We start from the raw sequence: 22,906 nt of genomic DNA on the forward strand, positions 1-22,906 counted from the left end.
TCTGTATCTATTAAATCAATTGGGTTCTTAATTAAAAACCTTTACCCAAGAACATGTCAAACCAAGATGGCTTCATTGGTGAAATCTATCAAACATTTCAAGAATAATGCCAATCTTAAACTCTTTAGAAAATACAAGAGGAGAGTACATTTTTCAACACATTATGAGGTCAGAAAAATCTGATAATAAAATCAGAAAAGAAAACTATATTCCAATAACCCTCATGAACACAGATATAAATAATACTTAAAATATAAGCATGTTAATCCTGCAAAATATAAAAACAATAATTTACCATGACCATGTGGGTTTCATCTAGGGATGAAAATTAGTTTAACATTCAAAAACACAAGAAGAAAGTGGGAAGATAGTGGAATAGGAAGTTTCAGCAATCAGTTCCTCCAACAGAACAACTATTAAGAAGACAAGAACTATTGTTGATCAAAATAAACTATTTTGAAACTCTTGAGTTCAGGAGCTGTGTAGCATCCACAGAGGAGCAGGACAAAGAGGCTGGTAAATTGTGATAAATACTGGCTGTGATGTGTTAAATTCATGTGTCAACATGTGTCATGTGTCAACTTACGGTGACCGGTAGTTTGGTCAAGCAAACATTGGTCTGATTGTTACTGTGAGGGATATTTCATGGATTTAAATCATCAGTAAAGTTGATTGCATCTATGGCTGATTATATTTACAATCAACTGAGGAGACTACATTCAACAATGAGAGACATCTCATCCAGTCAGCTGAAGGCCTTAAAAAGAGAAATGATGATTTCAACAGTAAGAAGAAAAAATTTCTATTGATTGCTACTTCAACCAGCCAGCTTCTCCTGGGGAATTCATCAAAAATTTTCATTGGAGTTTTCAGGTTGCGACCTGCCCTACAGAATTTGGACTTATTCATCTCCAGAGGAGCATGAATCAATTCCTATTTTTAAAAATCTCATAATATTTACATAATAAATATGTATATATATCCTATTAGTTCTGTTTCCCTAGAGAACCCTGACTAATTCACTGGCAAACTGCACTCTCTGGGTAGCAGCTACCATTGCCCATTCTCCAGTGTCACAGCAGGCAGCACTGAGGTACACCTGGTACAGTTTACTGGTGCCAAGGTGGGGATAAAGACCTCATTCATCCAGATCTGGGGGTGTGAGGTCTGATTCCTGATCACTGCTTTTGATTAGCATTTTGAGATTGTTGTAGACCTGGTTCTGAGTGTGGCCATTGTTCTGACACTCCCTGGGAAAAAGTAGTGGAGGAGACTTATACACAGTATTCCTCCTCAAAACTACAGTATTTAGGAAAAGGGCTGCATTTACTAGGCAAGTGCTGAACCAAGAAAACACAGCTCCAAAGAACCATAGGAGAAGCTCCTGGCACCCTTGTTGGCATCCCTCACCCCCTCCCAGGACAGTATGGAACCAGATGGTACTCTATTTGTATGTCTCTGACCTTGTTCCAGTTGGGAAAGACTGACCTGGGAAATTCCTCTCCTGCTCAACCTGCTCCCAATCCCAGAATTTGCCCTCCAGGCAAAAGTGGCTTGAGACAGGGAAAAGTTGGTAAGAAACAATTGAATCAGGCAAACTGAGACAATATTTTTATTTCTTACATGGCATGCTTTGCAAATTTAACTACAATCCTATACCACAGTACATTGGATGACCTTAAAACTATTATTGTCAAGGAGGCAGAGTATCAGTGTGCTTTGAAGTTCCATGTAAGTGCTGGCATTTGATCCTTTGGGGGAGCATGGAAACAATGGAGGAAATGATGGATTAGATTAAAAATGTTGGCTATATAGGGTGATGGATTAAAAGATACAGAAATTAGAAGTGAACCATGTTATAATGGAGAAGTTCTTCAGTGAAAGTTTCATTTTTTTTTTTACAGTTTTTATTTTTTTTCTCAAGGCATCCTTCTAGCAACACCTAGATTAGGAGAGAATTGTCACCAATTTCTTTGCTTTGAGTTAAAGTTAGGATGATAAATGTTTATAAATAAAATACTGCTCTGAGTTTTAAAAAAAATCAGGTAACATGGGGCAAAGGCTTACCTGCTTTAACTCCTTTACTACCCAAGTGGAGCACCAGGGAGAGGGAGAAGGTCTGTTTCCTAGGGAGTAGAGGGGACATGCAAATTCCTGTAAGCAGGGAAACTCCTAAGTCCACTAACAAAAATAAGTCCAATAAAAGTCACAGGCCCAGAAAAGACCCTGCACTTTGCAACCACCATTGGCTGACCTTCTATTTGGGAAAGCTGAAACTCAGAAGGAGAGCACCAGACAATGCAGAGCCAATTTGAAAAGACTGTGCCCAGGTTGGTTTTGTTAGCTCCTGGTACTCAAGAAAATCTCTGTCATATCATTAGCTGGATATAAACTCAAAAAAGAGACAGCTTGAGAATAAACCCCAGAGTTAGCACCTAAAAATATTAAATTATACAGTGTACAACAAAAGATTACAACACAATCAAAGAAACACCAATGTTTCACCCAAAAGAAGATTTTAAAATCCAGAAAATATACAAGCGAATATAAATGAAGAAGCCTGTAAGTATACCATACAAAGACTACTAAAAAATAATCTTCACTATGTTTCAAGGAGATGAAGGAAAATACAAAGAAAGAACTAAAAGCTATCAGAAAAATAATGAATGAACAATATGAAAATGTCAATAAAGAATAAGAAATACTAAAAAGGACCCAAACAAAACCACAGGAGCTGAAGACCACAATAACTGAAATGAACAATGCCCCGTAGGGTTTCAAGAGCAGACTGGATGAAAGTGGATGTGGCTCAAGTGATTGGGCTCCCACCTACCACACGGGAGGTCAGTGGTTTGGTTCCCAGAACCTCCTACAGAAGACAGTGAACTGGCACGGTGGGGTGATGCATCAAGAGGATGCAACAAGAGACACAAGAGGAAAAACATAATGAGAGACATAACAAAGCAGGGAGCAGAGCCTCCTGATGACTTCTAAAGGGGATGAGCAGGATGGCAAGCTAGTACGATAGGCAGGCAAGGCAAGCTGATATGATAAGATGACACAATAAGAGACATAAGAGGAAAATTGTAAGGAGAGACACAAAAAAGCAGAGAATGGAGGTAGCTTAAGCAATTAGGTGCCTCCCTCCCACATTGGAGGTCTCGGGTTCAGTTCCTGGTGCCTCCTAAAAAAACAAAGAAGACAGACACAGCAAGTGCAAATGAGGGGGTGGGGAGAGATAAAAAAAAAATCTTATGGAGCTGGCAGAAAAAAGAATCAAAGAACTTGAAGAAAGGACAATTGAAAGGAGTCAGGCTGATGAAAAGAAAGAAAAAGGTATTATAAAAGGTAAAAATAGGCTAACAGACCTCTGGGACACAATGAAGTGCACCAGTGTATTAGTCAGCCAAAGGGGTGCTGATGCAAAATACCAGAAATTGGTTGGTTTTTTAAAAAGGGTAATTATTTAGGGTAGGAGCTTACAGATACCAGGCCATAAAGCATAAGTTACTTCCCTCACCAAAGTCTATTTTCACATGTTGGAGCAAGATGGCTGCTGACATCTGTGAGGGTTCAAGCTTCCTGGGTTCCTCCCTTCCAGGGTCTTGCTTCTCTCTGGGTTCAGGGTTCCTCTCTTCCCAAGGCTTGCTTCTTCCTGGGCTCAGGGTTCCTCTCTTCCTGGGGCTTGCTTCTCCCCGGGCTAAGGGTTCCTCTCTTCCTGGGGCTTGCTTCTTTTCCCTCTGTGGCCTTACTTTCTGGGGCTCCAGCTTAAGACTTCAGCATCAAACTCCAAAAGTAAAACTCCAGCATCAAAAACCCTCAACTCTGTCCTTTGCCATGTCTTTTGACTGCGAGTCCCCACATGCCAATGGTGGGGAATCAACACCCTAATGACATGGTCCAATCAAAGCCTTAATGATAGCTAAAACATGCCCAGGTAGAGACTGATTATAAACATAATCCAATATCTATTTTTGGAATTCATAACCACATCAAACTGCTACAACCAGTATAATCATAATTATGGTGTCCCAGAAGGAGAAGATACAGAGAAAGGAATAGAAGGACTATTTAAAGATATAATGATAGAGAACTTAACCTTCAACTTAGGAAGGACATGAATATGCACAACCAAAGAGCCCAGAGAACAGAAAACAGGATAAACATGAAAAAGACATATCCCATCATATATTGGTCAAACTGTTGAATTCAAAAGACAAGGAGAGAGTACTGAAAGCTGCAAGAGAAAAACAACATTTTATGTACAAGGAAGTCCCAAATGGATTGAGTGCTAATTTCTCACCAGAATCCATGGAGACAAGAAGGCAGAAATATTTAAAGTGTTGAAAGAAAACAACAACCAACCAAGAATTTCATATCCAGTGAGACTTCCAAAAATAACAGAGAGATTAAGACACTCCCAAATAAACAAAAGCTGAGGGAGGTTCAACACCACCAGACCTGCCCAAAAAGCAATGCTAAATGGAGTTCTTCAGTCTGAAAGGGAAGGACACTAGACAATGGATCAAAGTGGCATAAAGAAATGAAGACCTCCAGGAAAGGAAACCATTTGGGTAATTATAAATGCTAGTATTAAATGTTTTGGTATGTAATTCTACTTCTTACTTCTCAAAATTACTAGAAAGCAACTGCATAAAATGTAATGATTTTGGACATACAATGTACTAAGATATAATTTGTACCAAGTACAAAAAACGGGGCGGGGGGAGGGAGGCAGAAGGATATAGAAATAATGTATATGCATGCTATTTTGAAATTAAGTTAATATTAAATTAAAAAATTATTGTTATATATTTAGAATGATAAATTCGAACTCTTTGATAACCATAAAGAAAATAAATGAAAAATATATCCAGATAAAAATGAGAAGGAACTCAATATAGTACAATATTTTAAAAATCAACTAAATATGAAAGTAAGTGTATTAGTCAAAGGAGTTATGATGCAAAATACTGAAATTGGTTGGTTTTTTTAAAAGGGTATTTATTTGGGGTAGGAGTTTACAGATACCAGGCCACGAAACATAAGTTACTTCCCTCACCAAAGTCTATTTTCACATGTTGGAGCAAGATGGCTGCTGATATCTGTGAGGGTTCAGGCTTCCTGGGTCCCTCCCTTCCAGAGCCTTGCTTTTCTCTGAGTTCAGGGTTCCTCTCTTCCCAGGGCTTGCTTCTTCCTGGGCTCAGGTTTCCTCTCTTCCTGGGGTTTGCTTCTGTTTCCTCTGTGAGCTTACTTCCCAGGGCTCCAGCTTAAGGCTTCAGCATCAAACTCCAACATCAAAATTCCAATATCAAAAACGCTCTAACTCTGTCCTTTGCCATGCCTTTTATTTGTGAGTCCCCACCCACCAAGGGGTGGGGACTGAACGCCCTACTGGCACAAGAGGTTTACCTGATTACTTAATAAAGTAAACCTCTGAATCCAATATAATCTAATATGCCCAGAGGAAAAGATCAGTTTACAAACATAATCCAATATGTCTTTTTGGAATTCATCAATAATATCAAACTGCTACAGTAAGAATTAAGGGACAAATTGAGGGTCAAAAAAAAGTATAAGACTTACAAAGCCTAAACAGAAAAAAATGGCAGAAGAAAGTCCTGAATTATCGGTAGTTACTTTAAATGTAAATAGATAAAACTCCCCAGTCAAAAGGCAAAGTCTGGCAGAATGTATTAAAACAAACAAACAAACAAGCAAAAACCATGGCCCAACTGTATGCTGTTTCTAAGAGAATCATCTTAAATTCAAAGAAATAAGTAGATTGAAAGTGAAAGGATGGAGGAAACCGACTTTGGCCCAGTGGTTAGGGCGTCGGTCTACCACATGGGAGGTCCGCGGTTCAAGCCCCGGGCCTCCTTGACCCGTGTGGAGCTGGCCCATGCGCAGTGCTGATGTGCGCAAGGAGTGCCGTGCTACACAGGGGTGTCCCCCGCGTAGGGGAGCCCCACACACAAGGAGTGTACCCATAAGGAGAGCCGCCCAGCGCGAAGGAGGGAGCAGCCTGCCGAGGAATGGCGCCGCCCACACTTCCCGTGCCGCTGACGACAACAGAAGCGGACAAAGAAACAAGACGCAGCAAAAAGACACAGAAAACAGACAACCGGGGGAGGGGAGGGGAATTAAATAAATGAAAATAAATCTTTAAAAAAAAAAAAAAAAGTGAAAGGATGGAAAAAATCCACAATGGAAGTAGTAAAAGTAAAGGAACTAGGGTAGCTACACTAATATCAGATAAAATAGACTTTAAGTAAAACACTGATATGAGGACAAAGATGGACATGATAATATGATAAAGGGTCAATCTAACAAGAAGATATAAAATTTATAAATATATATGCCCCTAATAGAAGAGGCCCAAAATATTTGAAGCAAATATTGACAGATATGAAAGGAGGAATAGATGGTTTTACATTAATAGTAGGAGATTTTAATATAACACTTTCAATAATGGACAGAACATGAGACAACCAACTACACCCAATAGACATATGTAGAACACGTCATTCAACTCAGCAACAGATGACTTCATAGGAGAATTTAACTAAACATTCCAAATAAATTGAAGGACATTTGTGTTCATGGGTTGGAAGACTAAATATTCTTAACATGTCGACACTACCCAAATTCAGTGCAATCCCAATCAATATTCCAACAACCTTCTTTGCAGAAATGGAAAAGCCAATCATCAAATTTACATAGAAGAGTAAGAGGTCCCAAACAGCCAAAGTCATTTTGAACAAGAAACTTAACACTTATCAAAAAGCCATAATAATCAAAGCAGCATGGTACTGGCAAAGGACCAATGGAATCAAATTGATAGCTCAGAAATCAACCCCCACATTTATGGAAAAATGATTTTTTACAAAGGCGCCAAATTCAATCAACTGGGAAAGCAAATTCTTTAATAAATGGTGCTGGGAAAACTGTCTATATGCAAAAGAAAAAAGGCCAACTCTTACTTCAAGCCACATACAAAAGTCAACTCAGATGGGTCTAAGAGCTTAATATAAGAAGCAGAACTATAAAATTCCTAGAAAAAAATATAGGGAAGCATCTTCAGAACCTTGTTTTAGGCAATGGTTTCTTAGAATATACACTTAAAGCACACGAAACGAAAGGAAAAAATAAATAAATGGGACATCATCGAAATTAAAATTTTTGGTGTGGGTGTAGTTCAGTGGTTGAGCTCCTATTTCACATGTACTAGGTCCCAGATTCAATCTCCAGTACCTCCTAATAAAAATTTTTTTTAAACTTTTGTGCATGATGGAATTTATCATAAACATAAAACAACAATCTACACAAGAGGAGAAAATATTTGGAAACCACATATACAATAAGAGTTTACTATCTGGAATATACAAAGAAATCCTACAAACAACAAAAAGACAAATAACCTAATTTTTAAAATGAGCAAAAACCCTGAATATACATTTCTCCAAAGATGTATGAAAGGCCAAAAAGCACATGAAATGGAAATCAACATCATTAGTCATTAGGGTAATGCAAATCAAAACCTCAAGGAGATAGTACTTCACAGCTACTAGAAACACTACTATTGAAAAAAGAAAACTACAAGTATTAGAGAGAACAGGGATAAATAGGAACATTCATTCATTGTCAGTGGGAATGTAAAATGGTGCAACTACAATGGAAGAGTTTAACATTTCCTAAGAAAGTTAAGTGTAAAATTACCATATAACCCAGGAATGCCACATTTACATATACAACAAAAAGAAACGGAAACAGGGACTTGAACAGTTATTTGCACACTGATATTCACATGGTGGCATTATTCACAGTTGTCAAAAGATGAAAGTAATCCAAGTGTATATCAACTGATGAATGAATAAACAAAATGTGATATATTCATGCCATGGAATATAATTCAGTTATAAAAAGGAATGAAGTGCTGATAACTGAGACAACAGGAATGAACCCTGAAGACATCATATTGAGTGAAATAAGCCAGACTCAAAAGGACAAATAGGGAAACGGACTTGGCCCAGTGGTTAGGGCGTCTGTCTACCACATGGGAGGTCCACGGTTCAAACCCAGGGCCTCCTTGACCCGTGTGGAGCTGGCCCATGCGCAGTGCAGATGCGCGCAAGGAGTGCCGTGCCATGCAGGGTTGTCCCCCGCGTAGGGGGGCCCCACGCGCAAGGAGTGTGCCCGTAAGGAGAGCTGCCCAGCGCGAAAGAAAGTGCAGCCTGCCCAGGAATGGCGCCGCCCACACTTCCCGTGCCGCTGACTACAACAGAAGCGGACAAAGAAACAAGACGCAGCAAATAGACACGGAGAACAGACAACTAGGGGAGGGGGGGAATTAAAAATAAACAAATCTTTAAAAAAAAAAAAAAGGACAAATACTGTCAGAGCTCTCTGATATGAAAAAATTAGAATAAGCAAATTCAGAATAAAAAACGAGAATATAGGTTACCAGGGGCTGGGGTGGGGTACAGAATGTAGATTTAGTGCTTACTTTGTACAGAGATTCTATTTGGGGAAATCGAAAAGTTTTGGTAATGGATGGTGGTGATGGTAGCACTCCATTGTGTACATAATTAACAGCAGTGAATTATATATTTTAATGTGGTTAAAAGGGGAAATTTTAGGTTATATATAAGTTACTAGTATAAAAATTTTAAAACCAAATGTAGGACATGTAGCAGTTTGATATGGTTATGAATTCCAAAAATAGATATTGCATTATGTTTATAATCTGATCTGTGCCTGGGCCTGATTGAATTATGATTAGGGCTTTGATTGGGCCACATTATTAGGGTGTTGAGTTCCCACCCCTTGGTGGTTAGGGACTCACAGATAAAAGGCATGGCAAAGGACAGAGTTGGGGGCTTTTAATATTGGAGTTTTGATGTTCGAATTTGATGCTGAAGCTGGAGCCCCAGGGAAAGAGAAACAGAGCCATTCGCCTGATAGTCTAGAGCTGACTTTGTGGAGAGAGGCAAAGTCTAGACAGCCTCATATCTACAGCTACCTTATGGAGAAAACAGAGGCACTGAGCCCAGAGGAACCCAGGAAGCCTGAACTCTCACAGACGTCGGCAGCCATCTTGCTCCAACATATGGAAATAGACTTTGGTGAGGGAAGTAACTTATGCTTTATGGCCTGGTAACTGTAAACTCCTACCCCAAGTAAATACCCTTTATAAAAGCCAACAGCCTTCTGGTATTTTACATCAGCACCCATTTGGTTGACTAATACAGGACCATACAATACAAACAGTGAAACCTAAAATAAACCATGGACTATATAGTTAACAGTACAATTATATAAATGTGCTTTCATCAATTGCAACAAGCGTACCTCACAAATGCAAATTGTTAATAATAGAGTTGTATATGAGAACTTTGTATTTTCTGTATGCTTTTTCTGTAAGCTTACAACTTTTCAAATAAAAATTTTTAAAATAAAACCAAAAACTCAATGCAATTCACAGCATTAATAGATTAAAGGAGAAAATTATAAAATCATCTCAATAGATGTGGAAAAAGCATTTGAGAAAATTCAACACCTCTTAATGATGTGCTTTCATAGAAAACATTTGCCACCTTTCATGAAAAAAGAAGGATGACTCAGAAGGCAGGACCAAGAGCTGAAAGGGTACAGAACCATAGAAAATTGTTTCCAGACCTTGAAAACTAATCAAGGAACATCCTACATTTGCCAAGCTGGATACGAGAATTGCAATGGACCAGGTTTTCCTTTGGCCTTCCCATTTTCCCTGTTTTTGAATGGGAATTTCTATAGCTATTATCCTATGACCACTGTCTGTTAGGAATGTCTCTTTAGCTTTATATATCTATTGATTGAGAGGAACTCACCCAAGAAGCCTTATCCGCACCTGGACCTGATATGGATGATTAGGTTCTGGCAGAGAACCTGTCTCTTTAGCTTTATATATCTATTGATTGAGAGGAACTCACCCAAGAAGCCTTATCCGCACCTGGACCTGATATGGATGATTAGGTTCTGGACTCTGAATAGATGCTTTATTAATGAGATGAGACACTTGGAGACACTGGGAGGGGTCTTGCATGTGGCAGAGACATGAATCACTGGGGACCAGGGAAGGGACAGTAGCAGCAGACTCTAAAATAACCTCCAATTATCCCTCTCTCCTGGTACTCACAATCTTGTGTAATCCCATCCCTCTGAGCACGGGTGGAACCTATGATTTGTTTCTAACCAATGGAATACAGTAAAGGAAACAAATGTCACTTCCATTACAGCTTTATATAGATTATAACCCGTCTTGCTAGAAGATTCTCTCTTTCTCGGTTTGAGGAAACATACCTATGTTGTAACCTGCCCTGTGGAGATGCCTATGCAGCAAGGAACTGAGAGAAAGTCAACATGAAATGGAGGCCTTCAATCCAACAGGTCACAAGGAACTGAATTCTGCCCAAAACCACATGAGCTTAGAGGCAGATCTTTCCATAGACAGCTAAACCTTGAGAAGAGGTTCAGCCCTAGCTTAAACCCTGATTACAGCCTATATGAGATGCTTAAGCAGAAGACCCACATAGCCATGGCTAGATTCCAGATGTGCAGAAACTTTGAGTTAAACATGTGTGTTGTTTTAAGGTGCAAAATTTGTGGTAATGTGATACTTGGTAATAGATAACTAATATAACACCCTTGTGTGATCCCATCCTCTTGAGAGTAGACTGGACTCTGTAAATTATTTCTCAGGAATAATATACAGCAAAAGTGATAGGATGTCACTTATGCGATTAGGTTAACAAAGAGCCTGTGGTATCTATATTGGGTACCCTCTCTCAAGCTTTTGCCTTCTCTTGCTTTCTCACTCCTTGACAGCTGGGGGAAGCCAGCTGTCATATACTGAGGTGGCCCTATAGAAAGGTCCACCTGTTGATACATCAAGGCCTAACAATCAAATGAGTGAGATTAGAAGTGAACCCCTCCCAGCCAAGCCATCAAATGCAGTTGACATCCCAGCTGACAATTACACTGTAACCTCATGCGTTAGCTTGAACTGGAGGAACCCAGCAATCCTGCATCTGGATTTCCAACCCTCAGAAACTGTGAAATAATAAATGTCTGTCATTTAAAAGCACTAAGTGTTGAGTAATTTGTTACACAGCAATAGATAACTAATACAACCCATATACTAAAAACATAAAAACTACCAAACACTGAAAGAAATTTTAAAAGTCCTAAAAAATAGAGAGATATGTTAAGTCAACAGATAAGAAGGATCAATACTGCTAAGATGCCTTTTTACCCAATTAATCTATAGAATCAACACAATTCTAATGAACATCTCAGAATTGTAGAAATATAGAAATTGACAAGCTGATTCAAATGGAAATGCAATGGACCTAGAATGGCCAAAACAAATTTGAAAAAGAGCAAAGTTACAGGACTTATGTTACCCAATCTCCAAACTTACTATAAAGCCACAGTAAGCAAGACAGTGCAGTAAGGGTAGCCAAATAGTCAATGTATTAGTCAATGACTAGACCCTCACTAATACAATACATTGATTTTTCAACAAAGACACCATAGCAGTCATTGAGAAAGAAAGTTTTTTTCAACAAATGGTATTACAATAACTGGATATTCATTAGAAAAAAAAACCTCAAGCCTTACCTTTCAACATACACAAAAACTAGTTTAATATGGCTCATAAATGTAAGCATAAAAAATAAAACTATATAAATTTTAGAATAAAACTTTGGAGAATATCTTCACAATTTGGGAGCAGGCAAAAATTTCTTAGACAAAATGGAAACAGCAATATTCACAAAAAATTGATAAATTCAACTTTATCAAAATTAAAACCAGGTGCTCATCAAAAGATATCATTAGGAAAGCAAATAAACAAGCCATAGATTGAGAAAATATATTTATAAAAAGGATATCTGACAAAGACCTTATATCCAGACTATGTAAGAACTCCTTCAGCTCAATAACAAAAAAGAAAAAATACCTTATTAATGGCTATTAAACATGCTAAACATGATTAGTCGTAGGGAAAATGAAAATTAAAACCAAAGTGAAATATTACGATATACACTATGGCTACCAAATGTTGAAGATATGAAACAATTAGAATTCTTACACAGTGCTGGGAGAGTCTAAAATGGTATATCCACTTTGGAAAAAGATTTAACAATTTCTCATACAACAGTGGTTCTAAAATGTGATCCTGGACTAGCAACATTGGCATCACCTGGGAATTGGTTGTAAATGCGAATTCTTGAAACCCACCCCGGATTTACTGAATCAAAAATTCTGGCCATAGGCCAGCAATCTGTTTAACAAGCCCTCCAGGTGATTCTGATGGGAACACTGTTATATAATTAAATGCATATCTATCCTAAGACCCAGAAATTTGCTCCTATGTTATTTAACCAAGAGAAATGAAAATGTGTCCACAAAAAAGACTTGTACAAAAATGTTCATAGTAATTTTATCCATAATGGCCAAACACTGAATTGAACCAAACATCCTTCAACACAGGAATAAAAATAGTAGTAAATTCATACAATAGCACATATTCAGGAATTAAAAAGAATGAACTATTGCTACTACTGACAAAAAAAATCTCATAGGCATATGGTAAACATATGAAGCAAAAGAAACAGGGCATACAGCATTATTCCATTTGTATAAAGTTCTACCACAGGCTAAATCAATCTATGGTGAAAAAAGTAAGGAAAGTGATCACAGGGGTGGGAGGCACTGAAAGGCACATCAGTGAGGTGATGGAAATGTTGTACAGAGGCGGGAGTATAAGAGTATATGTATGTGTGAAAATGCATTGAATAATACACAAGATTTGTGCGTTTCATTGATGTGATTTTTTTTAACAGGATGCTAAGGGATCCATAGGAAATAAATAATCCTGTCCCAAAACATGTTCTTAGGAATGCTTAGCCCTGACAGAGTGCTCTGTAAAACAAAATTTCTACAAACAAATTTGACAAACACTTTTTCTATTATATTTCTATCTCTGGGAGATAATGCAATGGATAGCCAGATAAATGTTCTGATAACCCATACTCAGTTTAATAAACTTCATTAAACCTGAAAAGCTTATGTTTGAACTTATTTGTAGTTTTGACACTTGTCTATTTCTGATTTTCTTCTAATTTAGCAGAGTAAAGCTAAGCATCAACATCACCCTAAACTTGACAGTTTAAGAATGCCAACTTCTGATGGGAAGAGAAAACTAGAACATAATTGAGGAAGAACTGAGTTTTCAAAGTAAGAATCTGTTTAAAAATCATTAATAACAGCAAAACTGCCAAGTCTATTGAAAAAGAACCCTGAGCAAAGATTGAAAAAAAAAACAAAAAAAAAAACTTATGGTTGTATAATACCAAGCCTGCAATCAAGCCTTTTGGGAGGATCTTTATTTAATAGTTTAAATATTAATTAATTTTTATTGCTTCCAGTAATACCTATTAAATGGTAACTTTGTGCTCACCTATCTAGTCATCATTTATGTTCTTTCCATAATAGGGATTGCAAAGTGTTCCATAAGGTAACTTAAGAAGCAGTCTAAAATGGATGTATAAAGTAAGAGCATCTAAAAGCTCATTTGCTGATTTTTCAAAATACTGCATTTTATAAAACAAGATCTCATATCCCTTCAGCAGGAGAGAAGAGGAAAGAGAAGGATAATTGCTAGAGGCCAAGGAGTCAAGAACTTATTACAGAGAAGAACTGACATTAGAAAACACTATTTCATTTTCTGATGAGGACAGGATGTAAAACTATTAAGAGGTTTTCTAAGCAGTTTAGGACTTGCTCACAGGCTGTCATTTTTCTATTTCCCTTTGTGCCTTTCTTTCAGCAAACATGTTCATAGTGCCATAATCCAAACCCCCACTCTGTATCTTTCTAGCCATGGGACCCTGGAAAAGACAAACTAGCTGAGCGTCTGTTTCTTCATCTATGAAATGGGAATAATAATATCAATTTCATGGAACTGTTGAAAAGATTAAAATTAGATTTAAAAATTAGAATGCACTGTGGCCAAACAGAAGAGGAAGCATCTCCACATCACCTAACTTAAAGCCAGGTATTTAGAATCTGCCATGTCATCAGAAGGAGAAAACAGGGAATGAGTTCAGCGAGCACAAAGACAAATGCACCCTGCACAATTACTGTTCCTCTAATGGGACAAAATGAGTGGTTTGTTCATCTTGTCATGTGAAGATTAAGGTTCATGACAGATTTGGATGCATCTCTCAAATCAACATCTATAAATAAATGAACTTTTAAACATATATAAGAAGAAAAGACTAGATTCACAAATAGCACATCATGATAAAAATGCTAATCTTAATATTCTTAATTTTAATATTTCTTAAAATGCAAGGGCAATAAAAAAGATAAGGAAAACAACTGATGGGAGAATGATTAAATGTTCATCCCTATGTTTACAAAACCAGTATTTTACCAAGAGTGGATTTTTATATTTTATCTGTGCTGACCAATTCTTGCTCTAATATTATTTCTCCTTTGGTAGCTTACATTGAGTCTCATAATATTAAAAAGGTTCCCTTCAATGTGCTCAAGCCACATCTTTCCAAACTCATCCACTATAAACATGAGATCAATTTGCATTTAACTCTCTATCCTGATGTGACTTGACTTTCCCTCTAAAAATCCCATCAGCAGTAGTGGGCGAATGCTATTTCGCATATAAATTAGTTCTAAAGCATTAAAATCAGTTATTAAAGTTGTTTGTTGTGACTTTTTGTTAAAAAAAAAAAGGGGGGGGAGGTGGGCACTACATGACTATCATACCAGATGGAAGATCTTCCAAAGGAAATTCAAACAGTCTGGATTTGTAAATCGAATGAAAATGGAAATCCTCCTGAAAGGACAAAAACAACAGAAATTAAGCATTGTAGAACCAGATATCTCACAGCCTCAAGCAATCAGAGCTGTGGAAGGGGGAGAGGATATATTGGAATCCCCTACATTTTTTATATAACATTTACATAATCTAAAACTTCTTTAAAAATAATTTTTAAAAATTTAAGTGAAAAAAAAAATACTATTGAGCAACTGAAAGAAAAAAAAAAGTAGCAAATGCACTACCTCCCAGCAGCAGAGCAATTATCCAATTAGAAGCAAAATGCCTTCACAGATACAGAAGCCAAAGCCTACAGTAATGGAAAAATAAATGAATGGACCTATTTCCCCAAGGGAAGAAAGACATCTGGGAAAATGGGTTAATGTTTTTTTATGACTGGTTCCTTTCCATGCATCCCTGCACCTTCTAAGAGCCAGATGGCTTTGTTAGGAGAATGTAGAGCTAACAACTTCCTGATACTGGGGAGCAAGGTTACCAGTGCAAGAAAATGCCCAAAATGGGTGCTTCTCCAAAATTCAAGAGTTACACAGAACTCGGAAAAACTTGGTAAAAAAGCCATGTTTTTCTTCTAAGAAAATCAGTGAACATTCAAATAATTCCATCTGGCTTCACCCAATTACTGAAAAAAACTTTTTGGAATATCATAAATAGGTAGTTCCATTATATTGCCTTAAAAATAACACTGTCAAGCCAAATGACAGGTCACCCAGCAGGAAGCACACAAAAAGATTGTTTAGGGATGACAATATATGTTGTTGGAATTACTTTTGCTTGTGTATATATTTGATCAATGTTGAATAGTACACTGAAGAATATATGTGTGTACAGACTCTTGTGTTTATCTAGTCAAGAATATCAACCCTTTTCTAATTTGCAGGAAATTAATATTTCAATTAAAGTGAGGGAGATAATTAAGAAGAACTAGGTTTCTCTAAATTTCATCAGCAGAGGCCTTTAAGGCAATGGGTAACAGAAAAATCTAGAATCTAGAAAAGAAAGGAAGGAAAAGCCACATAACCATGGATCTGATTGATCATAGTACATACATTATGTTAGAGAAAGGGATCTTCAGAACACCTGTGAGGGGCGGTATTTCCAAAATAAAGGGAACAGTAAGAGACATAAGAAATTTTTAAAAAAATTTTTTAATCACCTGGAGTTTTGATTTATTCAATATTTAATTCAACATATATTTACTAGCCAGACCCTAAAAATATGAAAATGAAATAGGAGTAGAGAAAAAAAATGAAGAAAAAACTCTCAGCATCTTTTAAATTTGCCTTCCCCAGTATCTGCCAGGACAAAATGGAAGGAGCACTTACTTGAGAGGTATCATTTTCTTCTGGCTCAATGAGATATGTGTGGTTCCCGTCACAGAACATCCCACTGCCAAGGACAGGAAAATAATTACACTTGGCTATTGATTCTCTCCTCAGAACAAGATCATTTTTAAATCAGCAGCATCCAGAGAGCCAGATTATTACTCAGTTCCCATTTCCCAGTCCCACCTATCACCACCAGACAGACAGATACACACACACACACACACACAGATGCGAGAAAGGCCCCTCTCTTTGATTCCTTCCTTATGATCAAGATTGTTATTCTCTAGCCTTTGTCTATTACTTCTCCAACTAGTAAATAATTCTAAGACTTAATTATGCAAAGACACACCTGGAGAGCCTGTAAAAATTCAAATATTTCAGAACCTTCAGATTTGTGTTTTAAACAAACCACAGGTGATTCTGATGCAGGTAGTAAGGGACTGCACTGAGAATGGTCTACCCATCATATGGCTGAAATATACTTTAGTAACAAGAGCCAACACATTCCATAAATTTACTACAAGCTAAATACTTGACACCTATTAACTCATTTAATTTTCTCCACAACTCTACAAAGGAGGTACAATGACTATTCTTATTATATAGAAAAAGAAACTGAAGCCTAAATTAGACAACCAGTAAGAGCAGAGACAGAAATATAGCACAGGCAGATTGGTTCCTGAACTGCCAATCTGCAATCTACTACCGACCTTCATTTATTCATTCAACAAATGTTTATAGTGTACCTACAATGCACTGCTCTAGGTGCTGAGGATACAGTAGAAAAAAACAGATCAATTCTCTGTCCTCATGATACTGGTGTGCATTCTAAAGAGGACAGAAAAAATATGATAAACAATATATACTAGATGGTGATAAATTCTAGGGAGATAAATAAAGCAGGTAAGGAGGATACATAGTGCCATGGGATGGAGTCTGGTGAATGGGGAGAGAGAATTGTAGATTAATACAGGGTACAAGAGCAAGGCATCACAGGGAAGAAGACATTTAAGCAAAGACCTGAAAGAAGAGAAAGAATAAGCCATGAGAATATCGGTGCATAGAGCATTTCAGAGGCAACCTCCAAATTAAGGAAATCTTGACATGTTCCAGGAATGGCTAGGAAGTTGAAATAAAGTGGGTAAGAGGGAGAGGGCCATAAACTAAGATCAGAGGGGTAGTAGGGTCCATATTATGTGGGCCCTTATAAGGGCCTTGAACTTTTTTCTTTCTATTAGAGAAACTGTTTTCAAAAAAATCATGCAAAAAATAAAGTTTCCATATACTACCACCATCCCATAATTAACACCTTGCATTAGAATGGTACATTTGTTACAAGTGATAAAAGATCATTATCATAAATATACTATTAACTGTAGTCCATGATTTATATTAGGGTTTACTGATTGTGCTATATGTGCTATTTTTAATTTTTTTATTCTAGAAATGTGTACAACCTAAAATTTCCTCTTTTAACCACATTAAAATATATAATTCAGTGCTATTAATTACATACACAGTGTTGTGCTACCATTACCACCATCCATTACCAAAACTTTTCTACCACCCCAAAGAGAAACTCAGTATAATTTAAGCATTTATTCCTCATTCTGTACTACCTACACCATCCCAAGGTAACCTATATTCTAGTTTCTAATGCTATGAATTTGCTTATTCTACTTTTTTCATAACAATGAGATTATAAAATTTGTCCTTTTGTATTTGGCTTATTTCACTTAGCATGATGTCTTCAAGGTTTATCCATGTTGTTGCATTTATCAGAACTCTATTCCTTTTTATGGCTCTCCGACACTTATAATTTTCTGTTTTTTTAATAATATCCATTCTAGTGGATGTGGTTTTGATTTGGATAACAATGCTGAGTATCTTTTCATGTGCTTTTTTGGCCATTTGTATGTCTTCTTTAAAAAATGTCTATTCAAGTCTCTTGCCCATTTTTAATTGGAGTATTTGTCTTTTTGTTATTGGGTTTGTAGGATTTATTTATATAGTCTAGATATTAAACCCTTATCAGATATGGGCTTTCCAACTATTTTCTCCCCTTATGTAAGATATCTTTTTACTTTAATGATGAAGTCCTTGGATGCATAGAAGTGTTAAATTTTGATGACATCCATTTACCAATTTTTTTCTTTTGTTGCTTGTGCTTTGATTGTAAGCTCAAAGAAACCATTGCCTAAGATAAGGTCCTGCTGATGCTTCCCTATGTTTTTTTCTAGTTTTATAGTTTTGGTTCTTATATTTAGTTTTTCATCCATTTTGAGTTGATTTTTGTAGATGGTGTGAAGTAGGAACCTACCTTACTTTCTTTGTATATGGACATCCAGTTTTCCCAGGATCATTTGTTGATCATTTCCCAACCGAGTAGGCTTGGCAGCCTTGTTAATAATCATGTGGCCCTAGAAGGCAGGATTGATTTCTGAGCTCTAAACTCAATTCCATTGGTCTAAATGCTTGTCTTTGTGCCACTACCATGTTATTTTTTTTTTTTAAGATTTATTTTTTATTTATTTCTCTCCCCTTCCCCTCCCCCCTGCCCCAGTTGTCTGTTCTCTGTGTCCATTTGCTGCATCTTCTTCTTTTTGTCCGCTTCTGTTGTTGTCAGCGACACAGGAATCTGTGTTTCTTTTTGTTGCGTCATCTTGCTGCATAAGCTCTCCATGTGTATGGTACCATTCCTGGGCAGGCTGCACTTTCTTTCGCACTGGGCGGCTCTCCTTACAGGGCACGCTCCTTGCCCATGGGGCTCCCCTACGCAGGGGACACCCCTGTGTGGCAGGGCACTCCTTGCACACATCAGCACTGTGCATGGGCCAGCTCCACACGGGTCAAGGAGGCCTGGGGTTTGAACCGTGGACCTCCCATGTGGTAGGCGGACGCCCTATCCACTGGGCCAAGTCCAATTCCCTGTTATCTTTTTTAAAGATTTATTTCATGTAATTTATTCCCCCATCCTTGCCACCTGCACCTGCTGTCTGCTCTCTGTGTCCATCTGTTGCACATTCTTCTGTGTCTGCTTGTCTTCTCGCTTTCTCATCTTAGGAGGCACCAGGAACTGAAACTGGGATCTCTGATGTGGGAGAGAGGCATTCAATCACTTGAGCCACCCCAGCTCCCTGATTTGTTGTATCTTTCATTGTCTTTTCTCTGTGTCTCTTTTTTGTTGCGTCATCTTGTTGCCTCAGCTTGTGGTGTGGGCCAACTCACCACAGCGTGGCCACAGCGCGGGCAAGCTAACCTTCACCAGGAGGCCCCGGAAACCAGCCCAGGACCACTATATAGTAGACGGGAGTCCAATTGTTTGAGCCACCTCTTCCTTATGCTATTTTGTTTTCCATGGATATTTAATAAGATTTAAGGTCAGGAAGTGTGAGTCCTCCAACTTGGTTCTTTTTTTCCTGATGGCTTTGGCTAATTGCAGTGCCTTATCCTTCCATATAAATTTGATGACTGGCTTCCCCATTTCTGCAAAGAAGGTTGTTGGAATTTTTATGGGAATGTATTGAATCTGTAAATCATTCTGGGTAGAATTGATATCTTGAGAATATTTAGTCTTCCAATCCATGAACACAAATGTTCTTCCATTTATTTAGGCCTTCTTTGATTAATTTTAGCAGTGTTTTGTAGTTTCTGTGTACAAGTCATTTATATCCTTGGTTAGAGTCATTCCTAGATATCTTATTCTTTTAGTTGCTATTATAAATGGAAATTTTTTCATGGTTTCCTCCTTAGATTGCTCATTATTAGTCTATGGAAACACTAATTTTGCATGTTGATCTAGTATGCTTCCACTTTGCTGAATTCATTTATTAGCTCTAGTAGCTTTGTTGTAGCTTTTTTGGCACTTTGTATATTTAGGATCATGCCACCTGCAAATAAGTGAAGTTTTACTTCGTCCTTTCCAACTTGGATGCCTTTTATTTCTTTTTCTTGTCTAATTGCTCTGGCTAGAGCTTCCAATACAAGGTTGAATAACAGAGCGGACAGTAGACATCCTCATATTGTTCCTGATCTTTCAGTCTCTCACCATTGAATATGATATTAGTGGTGGGTTTTTCATAAATGCCTGTGGGGCCTTAGCTTTTACTCTGAGAGAAATGAGCAGAGGGAGAACACAATCTTCCTTAAGTTTTAAAATGATCAGCCCATCTGCTGTGTTATAATAACTTTTAGAACAACAAGGACAGAAGCAGGGAAGCTGTTGCAGTAATCCAGATAAGAAAAGATGGTGGCTTAGAGGAGGATCCAAGACAGAGGAGTAGGGAATGGCAGGCTACACTCCTCCTCCAGAAACTACAGGAAGCATGATACCTATTAAATACATGCCCCAGAGACTTAAATCTTCAGTTTGTTCATATGCTAATTTGAGCCCTGAATCACAACAGAGTTGCAACCAATATCTACTTTCCAGTTCATTGGATTCACCCCAGACAAATAACAAAATGATGATAATGGACAATTCCTATCCCCAAAAAACAAGGAATGTCTACAACTGTAAGCAAAACAGTTCCTTCCGTCTGCCCCATAAGATCTAAGTGCCCTCCCAAACTGAAGCAGAACAGGCATTACCATCCCAAACACCCCAAAGTTGAGGAATGAACAAATATATAAGGGGGCAATGTAACCAAGTACCAAAGTAGACTTATTAGTATTGCAATGGAAGAACTTACAAATCAATATAAAGACAGGGGTTACCAGAGGTACAAAAGGGAGAAGGTGGGAAGAATAGGTGGAACACAGCATTTTTAGGGCACTGGAATTGTTCTGTATGATATTGCAATGGAGGATACAAGCCATTATACATTTTGTCAAAAACTATAAAACTGTACAGTTCAAGTGTAGGCTATAATGTAAAGTACAGACCTTGGCTAGTAGCAGTGATTCAATATTGGTTCATTAATTGTAACAAATGTAACACACTAATATAAAATGTTATTAATAAGGGAAACTGTGGGAAAGGAAGGGAGTTTGTTATATACTTCTGATGTAACTTTTCTGTCATCTAAAATTTCTCTAAAAATAGTTTGTTATATAAAGATGGTGACTTAGATCAGGATGATAATGGTGGAGGTGGTGAGACTTGGTTAAATTCTGATTATATTTTGAAAGTGGAGCCAATAGGATTTGTGTTGACGGATTTAAAAATGGAAGAAAAAGAAGTACAAGAAAAAGGAGAGTCAGAGATGACTCCTTGTCATGTAAGCAGCTGGAGTGGTAAAGTTGCCATTTAATTAGATGGAAAAGGCTGCAAGACAAACAGAAAGGGGAGGGCACAGGGAGAAAGGTGCAGAGAGAAAGGTGCAAATCATGTTTGGTAGACCTCTTGAGCTGGACATGGTTATCAGCCCTATGAGAAATCTGGAGGACTTTCAAAGCTACATATAGTCTCCATTCCCACTAAGAGATATCCTGATAGGCACCCATTTTAGAAGAACATGGTCCTTCTGCTGAGAAAAGGTCCCTTATGATGCTGAAGGAACTTATTTTCTCTCTCAGGATTCAGAGGGGTGGTGAAGCTATAACTCAATCTTTGGCAATCATTTTCAGTTTCAGATGGAAATTATTATATGACACACAAGCTGTTAAACATAGAATAGTATTTGTATTTATTAATGCCTTAGCAAAATCTGTTGGTTTCCCTGAGCTATAATTACAATGGCCTCAAGCTCTGCCTCTATCAAAATTCTCTCATTCCTGCCAAGCATCTTCCGTCTCTCTCACCTTTTATATACTCTTAGAACTGCTATTCTTACACTTTCTGAATTTGGATAACATTAAATTTAGAAAATAAAAATAAACAGATGCAGTTTGTAAGATATCACTGATAATACATACCCAAGGAGTTGGAGAGAGGAGCCCTTGTGAAACAGTAGACCAAATATGGCAGTGAACATTCTTTCAATCCCTGCTGAGAACTGGCCAACCCATCCAGAAAATTACTTAAAGCATTTACCTCTCCCAAAGTTTACATGGCAATACTGATTAAGTAGAAAGCAGTTTATGTTGTTTAAATAGTAATAGGTGTATCTGCCCTTCCATTACGCAAGCATTCAGTGGGGAAATTAGTTATTGTAATGGGTTTAAACATCATGATAGTCAGTATCAAGAAAGCAGATTCTGACACTATACCTAGAAGACTCTGGTTTCTTACCTGATGTCATTAATGATTCCTTAACAATTAAAAAGTAAGCGTTTTATTTGTTTCATTTGAAGATTGACACCTTTTTTACTATACATACATAAATCTGAAAAGTATATTGAGTCCAAAAACCTGCACCTAGGATTGAGCTGTGTACTACAGGCCAACTGAGCTAAAATTAAAATAAGTGCATCAAAACAAGATTTTGAAAGAAAACAGTCATTCTTATAAATCACCACAAGAGGACAATAAACTCACATTGATTCCATTCTCTAAGGTTTCCATAGTTACAGGATTGTGTCATACTGCCAAACATAACTGCCACACAACAACCAAAATATTATTGCCCATTGATCCTTCATATTTGAATATTGTGTGCTTGCATGTTCTTTGTGGAAAAGGTATATGAGCCTGATTATTTTCCCATTTTGTCCTTTAAGTGAATTCAGTAAATCAAGAAAAATAAAAAAAATCTCAAATTGTACTTGATTATATATGAAGGATGAGTCATGGATG

The 22,906-nt window shown here is 37.4% G+C and overlaps 1 protein-coding gene across 22 annotated transcripts in view; it reads right to left on the minus strand.

Moving 5' to 3' along the window:
* The window catches only part of ADAM22 (ADAM metallopeptidase domain 22), a 255,747-nt gene that overhangs the window by 83,777 nt on the left and 149,064 nt on the right, over window positions 1-22,906 (minus strand). For all 22 annotated transcript variants that reach the window (XR_011648822.1, XR_011648821.1, XR_011648820.1 and 19 more), the window contains exons 6-7: window positions 16,228-16,291; window positions 14,833-14,902 (exon numbers count right to left, since the gene is read on the minus strand). Coding sequence is in view for 14 of the 22 variants with exons in the window: in XM_058297026.1 (XP_058153009.1) it covers window positions 14,833-14,902; window positions 16,228-16,291 (134 nt within the window). In the remaining 8 variants the exon portion in view is untranslated. The remainder of the gene's footprint in view (window positions 1-14,832; window positions 14,903-16,227; window positions 16,292-22,906) is intronic.

The sequence above is a fragment of the Dasypus novemcinctus genome, chromosome 5 (genome assembly GCF_030445035.2).
Source record: "Dasypus novemcinctus isolate mDasNov1 chromosome 5, mDasNov1.1.hap2, whole genome shotgun sequence".
Lineage (NCBI taxonomy): Eukaryota > Metazoa > Chordata > Mammalia > Cingulata > Dasypodidae > Dasypus > Dasypus novemcinctus.